Consider the following 14,686-nt stretch of genomic DNA (forward strand, 5'->3'; position numbering starts at 1 on the left):
GGTTACTGTGCACGATGCTTACTGAATAGATTCCTCTAGTACGAGTCTCATTCATCAGTATAAACTCCTGTTGAAACCACCTTTCTGAATCAGTCTGTCACCAGGGATGACTTCCCTCAGCTTGATCTTACACAGGCTCGTCTGCTCGGTGCAATCCTTTCCTGACGAGACACAGGAAGCACATCAAAGATCCAAGATGAGAAGTTTATTGGTTTTAAAAGTAGCTGTTATTACAAAAGCATAAAGGACAAAAATAAAAATAAACATACAAAGCCAGAACAGTGGCAGAGTGTCGTGTCTTGATCTAAAAACACAGGTTAAATTCAAGGAGATGCAACAATCAGAATCATCTCAGATCACTTCAGGAATGTGCCCTCACGTTGTAAATACAAGTCGTCTTTTTTTTTGTTTTTTTTCAGTGAAACGGCAGATCATAATCAGCCAACGTCATGTTTCAGATGAGACTTTGAAAGCTTTTTATATTCCGAAATACTGTGATGCCCCTGAAAACACTCTAAAAAGAGATGGTTTATCTTGTTCTACAGTTTAAAAAATATAAAACATTTAGGGAGGGTAACTTTAAACCAATACTGCTTGAGCCATGTGCCCAAAACCCACCATTATAAAAAAGACTCAACTTTTCAATACACCTTCATATAACCAGGAAAAATGAGCATGTCAGCACATACAGCATTTATGTCTTCACCACGCACAACCCTTCTGTAATAAATAGAAATGATAACATGATTGTACAACCACACGACACATAAGCCTATTATCTACTCAGAGGACACTTCATTGAAGGACACGATGGAGCCGCTCACGCAACGGCTGCTTGGTGGTTAGCACTTTTCAGAAAATTTGATTTCAAAATCAAGAGAGAACAACGTGAATTAGATAGCTAGTTAGTCCATATTCTGCTTTGGATTTTCAATCTTCAGGTCAGAAGTGTTAAAAAAAAAAAATTCCAATTTAGGTGAGCACTACAATTCAATTTCAATACATACTAGGCTCTAAAAAGGAAAATATGTCGGATAAATGGTTGAAAATCATCAAACCACGTACTCGATTGAAAGAAAAGCTGGCAAAAAAACCCCAAAAAACCCTCCCAGTATTACTTTAACGTGTTTTTTACAAAAACGCCAGGTACTCGCTTACATGCACAAAAAATGCTTTCTTCCGTTTTCAACTTGTGATCCGTCGTGTAAAAAACAAAGCCCTCGTCCTCAGGCCACGCTCATAAATATGTACATCCAAAGTCCAAAAGCTGGCGTACCCCAGGATCAAATAAACAGGTTCTCTTTAAATCTGGCTTTTAACTGAAGGTCGGAAGGATTCTTTATAACTGGGGCAAATAGGAACAGTAATTATACTCAGATTACAATCAGGAAAGAGAATGACATTCATTTTTTCAGCTGATTTTAAAGGGATGTAGAACAATTTAACACCAGGATTGTTCTACTTCAGAGAGACATGGGATCATCAGGATATCAGGAACTGCTGGATTTAACCTCATAATTCAACAGGAAACAAAACGTAAACGGTTTTCCACACACATACCGAAATAATAATTATTTTTTTGTGTCAAAATGTAACATTTAGCCACCAAAGGTGACCAACACTGTTTTAAAGTGCAACAGTACCACAAAGTGAGGCTGAAGGACCCTGCAGGCTCTGTTATTCACCTGCAGCACGTCGAGCTGCATGACGAACCCCCATGGGAAATCACAGCGCGCTCGCACACAGCTGGAAATCCCACTAAAGAGTCCCCAAAATACCTGCGCAGACACACATCAACATACAAACACAGACACACAAAGTGACTCCCGGTGTTGCAAGTTATGCACAACAGCAGAAAAACGCCCCCCCCCCTCATGTGGCGTGTGTATTGGAAGATTCCAGATATTAATTCAAGCAAAACATGTGTGCGTATGTTGTGATTGAGTTCCATGTGCTCGTTCCACTTGAGAAAAAAACCTTCCAAAAATGGTTTACCATTGGTGACTATATAAATATCAATCAACGCACACACCTTTTTGTAACATGTGGCTTCTGCAACTCCATACACATGCTAAACAAAAGAAAACAACAAACAAGGTTATTGTTCGTTTGTATTTTGCTGTGTTGAAAGATCACCATTCAAACATGAAGAAATTGAAGAACTTGACGGGTGTATAGAATAACAGTAGCTTTGCAAATTCTGTGACTGCGTTTTTTTTTTTTAATAAGAGACGCATTTATAATGAGCAGAATTTGGGTAAAATTCATGGCTTCTCCCTTCCCAGTGTCCAGAGTCTGATGGTTGTACACATATTCAGGTTGGTTTGAGTAAGTCACTCCTTCAGGAAGGTTGCCATCTTCAGAAGTGGTGCAGAACTGTGCGAAACACCGGGTCAAGCCCTTTAAAATCGAGAAAGTCCTGAATTCTTGTTGTCCCTCCCCCATGACTCCTCCTGCTGCTGTCGACTGCCCGACAGCCAAGGACCCAATAAACACAAACCACCATCCCACTTCAACACACGTCCACTGTACATCACTGAAACATACTGGAAAGTTGATTATATTCACGTTTTGTTTTTTGTTTTTTACATGAGACTGTTGCATTACAAACGGTGATCAGGTATTAGGAGGAACCAAAGTTAAAAAAAACAGCATCCAATAACAAAAACGTTCAACACATTTACGCAAGATTTGTAGACATTTGTACTATTTTAGTGTAACACTGGAATAACGGAGTGTAGCTCTGGCTCATGTCCTCATCTCCATACCATCTCATACCAAACAGCGCTGGCTTCCTGTTTGTGTCCAAGATAAACCAGGATGACCCCGACTGAGCAGCCACGAGGGGGAAAAAAACTCACTCCAGAGCAGAGGATGTTATTGCTATGTGAACAAAACTAATAAACACTGCATGTGTCTGTGTACAGACAGCAGTGCCTTGTGATGGATGCTGCACACAGGTAATGAGATGCTATACAAGGAGAAGATGTTGCATTAACAAGAGTCAATTACACAGAAGTCTGGTCTGCACGGCTGTCATGGCTTTCTCCGACTTCACAAGCAAAAGGTGATGGGAAAATGTACCCGAGTGGATCAAATGTCAAGCTTTTTGGGGGCTTTGTGCAGCTTTTTGAAAATGCTTCCAGTCATGTTTGAAAATGCATCAAAGATCGAATAATCATCTCAATCAGGGGTGTCAAACATACGGCCCACAGGCCAAAAACAAAAAGGGTAAATTTGACCTGCAGGAAGACTTGACCGTTCACCATGTACAAGTTACAAGGGAAACTGTAACTTGAACGTTTTGGAAAAAAGTTACTCTACCCATTTCTAATTTATTTATGCCGTCATCGCAAGAGAAGCTGAGACCTGAGAGATCAGTGGTGAAAGCGAGCAACCTTATGGCGAGAGACGTAGGACAATTTATAGTAAAAGCTGCGGAAATCATGCACCCCGAGAGGAGACGCACTGTGAACTGCAGACAGGAAGTCAAATGTATTTCTCAGTGCGATAATATTCCAGGAGAAAGTGCATGTGTGTTCTCCTCTGTTCATTAAGAGTTTGCTTTTAAACGAATAATTCAAGTTGTTCAGCTTTTGTACGAGAATGACATACATTGTATACGAGTCACTACTACCGGTACCTCTTTTTTCACCAAAATAAAAGGGGTTTTTATTCACTACGCTGGGCTGTATGAGGCTGCTGAAGTAATAGAAGTTTGACACCCCTTATCTAAACAGGACTAGCTTTAATCAGTCCTCCTTCCTTTTTTTTTACCCCTTGGAAAATCTTTTTTTTTTAATATTAATAGCTAATAAATAACATATATGATGTCATTTCATTTAAGTAATTAATGGGAACCATATTCAAATTCAATGCGATAGAACCTGCAAACATTAAAAAAAACAAAAAAAAAAACGTATTATTTTGAACTTATAGTCCAGAATGCCATGAAATCTATTAGTTAGTTGATAAGTTGATCTCTTGTGTGAGCAAATCTTTTGCACAGTGACGGGTGATGCTGGCGGAGATGTAAACAAAGACATAACACTGGTAATGTGTGTAACTTTGAGGACAGCTTCTCCTCACAGGGTGTGTCTACAAGTGTGCCTCGGTGGAGGAGAGGACAAATAGTGGAACGATTAAAGACAAAACCGTGCTACACAATACATGACAACGCTCACCAGACCTACTGCTGTCTGCAATAAACAAGGATGGAGCTGCTCTAGAATGTTTCGACAAGAGGTGGAATGATTTAAGAAACTTTATAAAAAAATAAACATGAAACATAAGAAGACTATAAGATTATAACAGCACCGGCCATACCGGCAAAAAAAACAACAACCTGTGACATTAAGAAATACCTCTGGGTATCACTATATGCTCTATGCTACTTTATATTAGAAACATGAACACTATACATTCAGAATGCCTCCAAGATCGGATCCTTCCTTCGAACTCACTGTCGAATGCAACTCTAAAGGTTTTAGAATTTTAGTTGTTTGTCTTTTTTTTTCTTCTCCCCAACTTGAACATTTGTGTTAGTGTGATTAGATTTGCACGAGGACAAAGTCACAGAGAGCAGAGTACAGTTTGTCATGATCAGTTACATGGAATTTCCCTCCTCTGGAGTAAACAGTCGTACTTTCTACCTACAGGCTGCAGTGATCGCTAAATGAGTGCCAACTACCAAACACGGAACGCTACAGCGTGTCATGATATAATCCTCAGTTTTGGGTATTTAGGTCGGTGAGGCTGCAGCGTGTTGCCATGACGACCCAGGAAACCCCAAGGGAGGGCAACGGGAGAAGAAACCGGGTGTGATGCTGCTTTGATCGTGATTAATTATATTTATTAAGATAAATCACTTCAGTTGGACTGCAGAAAGTCAAATCTGAATGTTTTGAAAAATACATATTTTTGCTTAAAGTTTGAGTAAAATTGAAGTACTTGATCAATAAAAGCTCAAACTGTTGGAAAAAACACTGCTCATGTTATGCTGCAAAGTATTCATATGCTTAAATAGCTATGTTAAGTATTGGTCGGCTTCAGTGTAAATTAAGGATCAAACCAGTAACTCCACCTCATATGCAGCTTATCTTCCTACTAGCCACTGAGTTCTGGAGAGTTTTCCTGAGTAACTGATATCTAGAGCGTTTGCGTTGCTTTATCTCATATTAGCAACAGTACTACAGTACACACCTGCCCGCATCTCAGAGGATCGAACATGAAGAATGAATGCACTATTAATAAGCGGTGAGATCCCTGACCTGACAAAAAGTGGGGCTACGAGGAAAATTATCTGGAAATGGAGCAAACACATTCATTCACAAATGTACTGTATCACATCCTGGATTAACAGAAAGAAATGAAGCAGAGTGAGTCTAACTCGCTGCCGGTGCCTTTCTCCACTGTTCCTATGCTGCTGCAGTGTTGCCTGATGACATAACAGGGGCGTCTGTGTGTGTGTGCGTGTGTGGTCATTTGAGATCAAGTCCTTTCTCCACACACACACACACACACACACACACACACACACACACACACACACACACACACACACACACACACACACACACACACACACACACACACACACACACACACACACACACACACACACACACACACACACACACACACACACACACACACACACACACACACACACACACACACACACACACACACACTCACAACTGGGCAAAGCAGAAGGAGGCGGAAGTTAACCCAGCTTGGTGATTTGTAGATCTCCTTGTATCCGTACTGTGTCGATCGAGGTCAACGATTTTACTTTGTGATAAGAGTCAAAGAGCTGGTGTCCGTCCACGAATATCCGGAAGCGCTGGTGCTCGCAGTGGATCTCAATCTGCAGGGAGGAGCACAGGACACGGAATAAGAAGGAATCCTCATTAACGTACATTGGGATTAATCAAAGTAAAAATGTTGCATTTAAAACCAGCAGAAAATAATTGCCCAGTGTCTCACTGTTCTGAAACGCTGAAGCCATTTCCCAACGTCGTCCCTGACCATGACACTACCGCTGTGTTTGGTCGTTATGGCTTTCACAACAAACTGTTTGTTCCTCCTCCATCGCCGAGCAAACTCAGAACATATTCTGAATATTTACATTTGTATTCTCCATGTCTTCCTTGTTTTTGGCGTTTCTGTGGTGGCGTTAGAGCCACACAGGCCTGGTATCAGTATCACTGTGTTTTTAGTAGTTTCATGCAGACAAACCCTTATTCATGGTCTAAAGGGCCCGTAGGTGTGATTGTGACGAGACGTCATTTTACTGTGTCCCTGATTTTTTTTCCCCTGTGATGGACCGGCGACCTGTCCAGGATAGATCCTGCCTTCAACGTTTGTTAGCTGCGTTTGGCTCCAGAGCCCTGCAATCCTGAATAAAATAAAGCAGTGCAGAAGATGGAGAAGACTTACTTTAATTATGTCTAATTCATAAAATAAAACCAACAACTAAATAACCTGTTTGCACTGCGTGACTTCTAATTGATGTAACCTTAGCTGAATGAAACAGTGCTGATGTTATTTTTATAAGACACACTGAGTCAGAAAATGAATGAGTTTGCCACTTTACTAGTTACTTTTTCTCTTTTGTATGAAATGAAATAGGGGTGTTGCTACTCCAAATCTATTCTTTCACTTTTCTAAGTTTAAATGTCGGAGAAATACTTTGGCTGCCATTCATTTAAATCACTATATAATATATTATCATAGTTGTTGGTAAAACACACAGTATTGTCCTTTTGTTTGTACTATTGTACCTTTAAACATAAAATGCACAACTTTTCAATTTTGCTAGTAACAATGTACAATGTCATTATTCGCAATAGAACATTTCACAATGAATTTTAACCATTGTCCAGCATGAATTTTTTTTTTTTTTGAAAGTGACAAGGTGCCACTACAGAGGGGTTAAAGTTGACCTTTCACTTATGAGACAAAAAACTTTTCTAATCTGTTAAAAACATAATTTTTTTAAAAAAGAAAGAAAAATACACAATATTTCACATTTTCCACTGTTACATTTATGACGGAGGGTCTCAAAAATCAAAAGTAAATTACATTTTTAAGTAGAAATCGGAACATTTTGCCCTCTGAGGGCCATGTTTGAAGTTGGAATCATAAACACAACCACATGTGGTGCCCTGCCTCTAACCAAATGGTACGAATACGCCCTGCGACTAATCCCTTAAAAGCAGATTTGCTTGTTTTATGAAGCTAATGATGAAGAACGTGCATGAGAATCAGCTCACATTCAGTCATATAAAGCACTCGTACTGAGATCACTATGTTTACAAGAGAAATTAGCAGTTTCATTAGCAGTTTTACAATTTTGAAATAATGTGAAGTCTTTCACAGCCACCAAACACAGCCAAACAAAAACACTAGGCTGCTATTTAAAGTTGTATTGTTATTTAATTTACTTAGACTGATTAAGTCTCCATTAACCCTTCATGCACTGTGAAAAGTTGGTTAGGAAAATAGCTATGGTTTGTCCTAAACGTTTCTAAATGACATCATCACATCGTTTGCATGTAATTGTAATGGACGCCAGAAGAAACAGGGTCAACGTCACGGGAAAAACTCATACGTGAGAAAACACTGGACATATATTTTGAAATACAAATAAACTTCTTGCTGTTGATTCCTGCTTTGTCCTGAGATTGAAATATGTCACAGAGAGGAACACACACAGCCAGAGGAGGCGAGTGTCTGAGACTGTGTGGGTTCAATGCAATGGTTTATTTTAGTGCGCCAGTGAAGGAACATTTACATGTTCACCCCACTCTCTGTCAGCCAGCAGCTCTGCACATGCTCTGGATGTGGAGGTGTGTGGTGCAGCTGCCACCGCTGCAGAGGACACAGTGACACCGACTGCATGTAAATGCCACCAAGATGGAAACACATTTTGATCTATGAACGATATGAAACAGTCCTCTAACATTAGTGTGAAACTCTTCAGACTCAGATGGATCCAGCAGGTCAAGTGTCTCTATCGTTGGGTTACTTCAAATCCGACAAGATGATATTGTGGGATGAAGCCAGAGAAGCTTGAGAAAAGTCCACACAGGCAGGGGGAGAACATGCAAACGCCACGTAGAGAGGCCAAAATCCAGAGGCGAACAAGAAGCTGAAAAGATCAAGTCATTTGGATATCCAGCCATCTTCCATCTATCCAGTTCAGGGGCACAGTGACACACAGAAATAATTTAGTTCCACCAAATAGCCTCAAACATGTTTTTGGACTTTGGTAGGAAACCGGAGAAAGCCCGTGCACGCAGAGATAGAAACTCTGCACGGCAAAGAGTAACCATTGCACTAGACCATTTTGATTTTCATGTTTTTGACTTGCGGCTTAAATTTGGTACAAAAATGAGTGTAGACATGCCGCCATACAAGTTGGAAGGGAAACGAGCTTGTAGGTGCGATCGCACAGCTCGAGGCAGCAGCGCAATGAGCCACCCTGCTCTCAGACCACAACACATCATGTGTTCGTCCACATGCCTCTGAATTCGTGGGAAAAATCCTGAACCATCATCTGCGCCGGCAGCCTTAATCTTCGGCCTTCAGCTTTGGACAGATTCAGGACTGTGCCTTCCTGCTCGGTCACGGTCTAACCACAAACAATGACACTTTATCAGAGAGCTGACACTCAATGACCTGCACAGTCCCTAAAAATAAGCCACCCACTATTTCTGCTGGATATTACGCAATCTTAAAAATAATTCTATATGGAATCAAATCTACCAAAAACCACAAAATGCTCCAAATTCACAAGCATTTCTTAAATTCGAAGCTTCAACAGAGTGACTTTTCCTTGTTGACCATTGCATAGTTCACTTTAGATAAAAAAACACATCCGTGTATATTTTTAGCAGAACACCATGTGTTTTCTTCATGGATGCCTTCATAATTACTAGAGCGGAATATAATGTTAAACAGCTAACAAGGCCTCTGGTCTGAGGAAAATTACTCATCATGCTCACAGCTCAGGAACAGCTGATGCTGCCCCTTCCTGCACTGAACAGACCACAATTTGTATTTACATTAGATACGATGGAGCACGGAAAGGATTTCCTGTTTGTCTTGTTTGTTTTTTATACTACAAATTTTTATACTTCCAATTTTTTTTTTTTTATGAAGAAATTGGTGCATTAGTCCAGCTGAAAGTGACCTATCAAAGTACATGTTGACATGTCTACATGTTGACACTAATACCAATTCACTCTGCATGAACAAACAGCAGCCAGACTGAACTGCGGCTCAGCACCACATCTTGACCTGGAAATTTCACAGAATATAAAAAGGTAAACAGGAGCAGTAAACAGAGGAAATCAAATTACTGTCAACTATGAACATGACAAAAACTGCTAATTTGCTCATCAGTTGTCGATATTGTGGTCTTTGACGACACAGCTGCAACAAGGAAGGTACATTGTCGTCAATAGTTGCGATGGAAACGATTTCAACAGGAAACAAACTACAGTTCTCTGCAAGAACAGAGATAATAGTCCAATTAAACACGTTTGACAAGCTACAAATTACAAACACACACTGTGTGTTTTTAAACTCTTACTCATCAACCACTTTATCAGCTTGTCAGTCAAAAGTACTAGAACACCGATTAGGCTGTTGTCTTATAAGGAGGCTGAAAAATCAAGCTCTGCGCTTATATACCATTATGGTAGCCCCTTTGGAGTTCCTCAGTACGACACACATTTCAAATACAGTGGAGCTGTTGGAAGAGTTGGAATGAAATTCAAACCAAGTCCAGATGGCTTAAACGTATGAATACAATATTTAGATAAAGCATCTGCAGCAAGGAAACTGCAATACAACCCAAAGAACTACATGGGAGAAAAGAGGAGGAAATTGTGAATACACTGTGCAATAATGAAATGTTTCAACATTCATCCCATTGCTCTCTCTTTACCAGACAGATCGGAGCTACCCCATAGTCTCCTACTGCACAAGGTCAGCTGCCAAGGCTTTACAGAGTTGGTACAAACAGCACATGAAAATCCCGCGGGCCTAAAAAAAAAAAAAATGCTGCATTCCAGGAGTCTGTAATAGTTTGGTAGCCATTATCTGAAATCAGTGTGACAGGCCATTTTTAGGCTGAGGTTCAGTCTGAGAAGCCAAATTAATTTGAGAGATAACCACCAGGGCTAAGAATACAAACCAATTAAAGCCAAAGGAAACTCATTCAGGTTTCACACATGAATACCTAAAGCGTGACCCTAAAACAGGAAGAATCCAGCCCGCTCTGTTGCACAAATGGCCAAGACCAGAAGAGGGGCGAAGACATTAGATGAATGCAAAATGGAGGCTTTACCCTAAAAGGCTGATCTGGGATGAAGGGGAAGTAGGCAGTGGACGCCTCCTCCTCTGTCCATTTCCCAGACACACGGGCATTACGCAGGAACTGGCGGTCACTGAAGCGAGCCGTGAGTTTCAGGGCCACGTCATACAGCGGCTCCTCCTTCCCCGAGTCACGGCCGCAGGCCAGGCTGACGTCAAAGCTGGGGGAAGAAGAAAAGATGGCAAATGACGTGCCAGACTTGACAGCATGGCACGGTGAAATAGCATGTCAGATGATAATTGCAGATTGCTAATCTGGGATAAGTCAAGTGCATAATTCTGCTGCTGCTGTGTCAGAACCAAGCAATTGTGTGGTAATTATGCGTAATCCCTGCCGCTTGTTTTGGTTTATCCTCACTCCCCTGCAGCTGTGCAATCTGCACACAGGCTTCTTTTTGTTTCAGCTTGGCCTTGTAGTAAAAGTCTTCGGCACAGTGAGATGCAACATGAAGAAAACAGCTGTGTGCTTTGAGCTCCTGTCAGCTGGGACACTCACACGAACTTTGGCATGAATACTCTGCCAGCAGCAGCAGCAGAACAAGATGAGGTCACCCGGAGGTTTCTTCCAAGTTTGACACAAGTTTCCATGTAGGGTAAATGACACACCCAGACAATTTTGTTCCACTATGGGGCTGCCACCCCCTCTTTCTCCCTCCCCCCCCCCCCCCCCCCCCCTTTTGCTGGCGAGGAAACGCCCTGTCTCTGCATACTTAAAGAGCCACCATTCTCTCAGGCTGCCCACGCATTACTCAGTGTCCTGGGGTGGCTGTACAAGTCTGACGAGCCCGAGCACAAACACTCCAAGTCTAGTTTTAAATAGGCAGAGATAAGACTTGGCTGCAGGTAGCGTGCGAGCATGCTTTGTGTGGCGTTATCTCACCTGTCTGGCTCCAGGTCGACAATGCCCATCACTATGATCTTCTTCCCTGGACGCATGCCGCCCCGGATGCGTCCGCTGAACGGCACCGTCTACGCAAAGCAGGTTGGAGTTATTTTACGCACAGGGTCTGAGCGAGAATCAAAAGAAGAAGGGAGCGCTCCGGAGACTTGTTTAACCTACCAGCAGGCGTGACAAATCCTCCTTGTCGGGTGAAATGAGTCCGGGGTTCCCCAGCGAGTCATTCAGAGGGTCATCCTCCACGTTCTTCAACACCAGTAACAAAAATAAAAATACAAACTGTTACAATCAGCTCGGATACAAAGTGGCTTGACACAGGTGAGACATGAGAATGTGGGCCTTTCGTTTAGTAAACACACACACACACACACACACACACACACACACACACACACACACACACACACACACACACACACACACACACACACACACACACACACACACACACACACACACACACACACACACACACACACACACACACACACACACACACACACACACACACACACACACACACACACACACACACAGCGTGGTCTCACTTGTAACAATGACGAGGTGGCAGCAGACCTGTCATGGTTTCATGGTGTCACTGAATCGGGGCCAAAAGAGCCCATTAAACTCCGCATCGACCACAGTTCGGAGGTAAACGCAGTCGTGCGGCGCACCGGCGGAGCTGAGCGGCCTAGGTGAGCGCGCACAGTGGATATATTGGATATCCTATTTGCTCCACGGCCGCAGATGAAAGAGGAGTCGCCCTGCGCGCAGAACGCGCGGCGCCGTTCGCGATCGCAATAATAAAAGCGCCGGATAATGCGCGTAACGATGCGCTGAGGCCGAATGTGCGCAAAGAAAAACACATCCAAACCCATGCCTTGTCCTCCCCACCCGTCGGCTTTAAATACTTACTATTCCGTCCTTTTCCGCTGCCTGCACCGCCATCTTGAGCAGAAGAGCATAGGATGCTGATTATCGGAGCAGAGGCAGCCCTGCCGGGTGGTGTGTGTGCGCGCGTGTGTGTGCGTGTGTGTCAGCGTCGTGGCACTGACTCAGGAGGATATTCCTGTTCCTGCTCCGATCCCTGGGTCTACTCCGCGCGTCTGGCACAGGCCTGGGGCGCAGCCACTGAGCAGGACATCCCTCCGCTCCTCTGCTCCAGTGTCGGTCCTGAAATGGGTGGATGTCTGCTGACGTATGCTTTATAATAATTACAGAGCAAAAGCTTAATCCCCGTCTGTTGGAGACGGCTAATCAGACAGATTCCCCCCTAGCCCTTCACCCAGTCACCCCACGCGCTCTTTTTGAGTTTTATGTTGAAGGATAAAAAAAAACAACAACAACAACCTGATTGGTAGAATAAATGATGGGTTTGGAGCCACAGGACTGTATTTGCGTGTCACATATTCGCTCTGAATGTGGCCTAGTTGGCTCACGTGAACCCACTCAATACTTTTGAATGATTAAACAATACTGTGGGGCTCAGAAGCGACAGCAGGCTAAAAATAGAAGAAAATAATCCAGTTTCTGTTGCCTTCAGAGGATAATAACTATATTAAAAAAACTGGATAAAGTGCTCAACACACACACACACACACACACACACACACACACACACACACACACACACACACACACACACACACACACACACACACACACACTGCGTGTCAATACCCCCCAACTTTTCCATTCGTTTGAATAATTTGGTTAAACGAGCCCACTCCGCCACCGTCTGGTCATTTCTAGACATTACAAGAACAAAAACAAAAAAACATTTTCACAAGTCATCAAATTGAATAACTTAACCCAAGAGATTGTCCTGTGTATGGATGGATGGATGGATGATAATTCTACTCATAAGAATAATCAATGTATTTTGCCCCCATCTTTTAAGGGGGTAAATCTTTTCCTGTCTGTGCACCTTATTATCACACGTCAATTAAAAACAAAAGAGAATGCATCATGCACATACACATTTCAATATTTTTTAATTATTTTAATCTCATTTTATTTAATCTGTCAGTGTTTATTTGCATGTTTTGTCTTGAAGTCTTCAAACACCCTTGAATAACCAGCTAACACCCTATAAAGGGTTAAATGAGATTGTCAATCGAATCAATGGTTGTTACCCCATTGACACTGTAAGCCCCCCCAAGCATTTTATATACATTCAGCTACCCTGCCTGCAAAGTCCAAATCATTGAGTTGAATGTTCTTTATTAACTGGCATCAATCAATCCATCCATCCATCCATCCATCCATCCATCCATCCATCCATCCATCCATCCATCCATCCATCCATTCATCCATCTAACTATTGGCCAATCCCCGCGAACTATAGACGGGGGCGGGAAACGTCCTGGACAAGCCACCAGTCTATCACAGGGAAAACACGGAGGAAAGTGTGAGCTGATTTTTACAATGATGAACGGAGCTGACATAAATACAACAAGATCTTGTGCAGCAGACACACAATACACATACCCAGAAGCTCTTTGTTAGATGAGATGACAGCAGAGTATCAGTTTTTCCCACCAGGTTGGTTACACTGCAGATCATATCCGCCACAACAAATTATAACGTGAATTAACGTCAGTCCAAATTTAAAGACTGTCTCAGTTTTCTATGGTTTCCTTAGCCCCCCCACCCCCCCCCCCCCCACACACACACACACATTCAGACTCACTACAGAGTAACACACAGCAAATGGATGTATGTATGTCAATATAGAGAACAACTAAAAGTATATTCAAAAAGTAGATAGTTCCGTTGCCTGCCACTCATTAAAGCTTATACGTTGCCTGCAGGTGTATCTGTGTTTATTGCTGTCTTTCTCTCTATGTCTAAGGAATTTACCTCTTGGATTAATAAAATATTTTCTATTTCTGTTTTCCTATCTTGTGATGAATTGGTGACCTGTCCAAAGTGTACCATGCTTTCGCCCTTGAGCGGGGCTTGTATCCCGCACCCCATGACCCAGACGAAGACAAAGCAGTATAAATGATTAATGTATTTGTTATGCCTGCATAATGGGCCCTTGTATCCCCTTACTGATTGCAGGATGTACTCACAGTCAGAAAGTGAGTGATGATGTAGTTGTCTAACCTTCAAACGGGATTCCAGGAAACAAAAAAAGGAAATTAAAATGTACATTTTATGAGCATTTTATTTGAAATAAAGACCAAAGTGTCCTGCATGCTTTTGCATATTTGGTCCCCCAAAGTGATGAGAAACGCCCCTGGCGGTGACGCTCAGATTTCGCAACAATATTCACAGGTGAATTTATTGGAAAATGTCCTCTTGTGTGATTTTTTTTTATTTTTTTAAGTCGGTCCTCTCTATGATTGTAGTCACTGTGGTCCCTCAGCCCATCTTCCCTCCCTCCCTGCCTCCCTC

At 42.3% G+C, this 14,686-nt stretch overlaps 1 protein-coding gene across 1 annotated transcript; it reads right to left on the minus strand.

Moving 5' to 3' along the window:
• Positions 1-190: 190 nt before the first annotated feature.
• On the minus strand, positions 191-12,232 carry lgalslb (lectin, galactoside-binding-like b; the record flags this gene model as incomplete). Its single annotated transcript, XM_080507395.1, has 5 exons — positions 191-5,869; positions 10,361-10,547; positions 11,267-11,355; positions 11,447-11,563; positions 12,200-12,232. 5 exons carry the CDS (start codon positions 12,230-12,232, stop codon positions 5,726-5,728), a joined length of 570 nt encoding a protein of 189 aa, XP_080363521.1. The 3' UTR covers positions 191-5,725.
• Positions 12,233-14,686: the final 2,454 nt, after the last annotated feature.

The sequence above is a fragment of the Blennius ocellaris genome, assembly GCF_963422515.1.
Source record: "Blennius ocellaris genome assembly, chromosome: 13".
NCBI classification, from domain to species: domain Eukaryota; kingdom Metazoa; phylum Chordata; class Actinopteri; order Blenniiformes; family Blenniidae; genus Blennius; species Blennius ocellaris.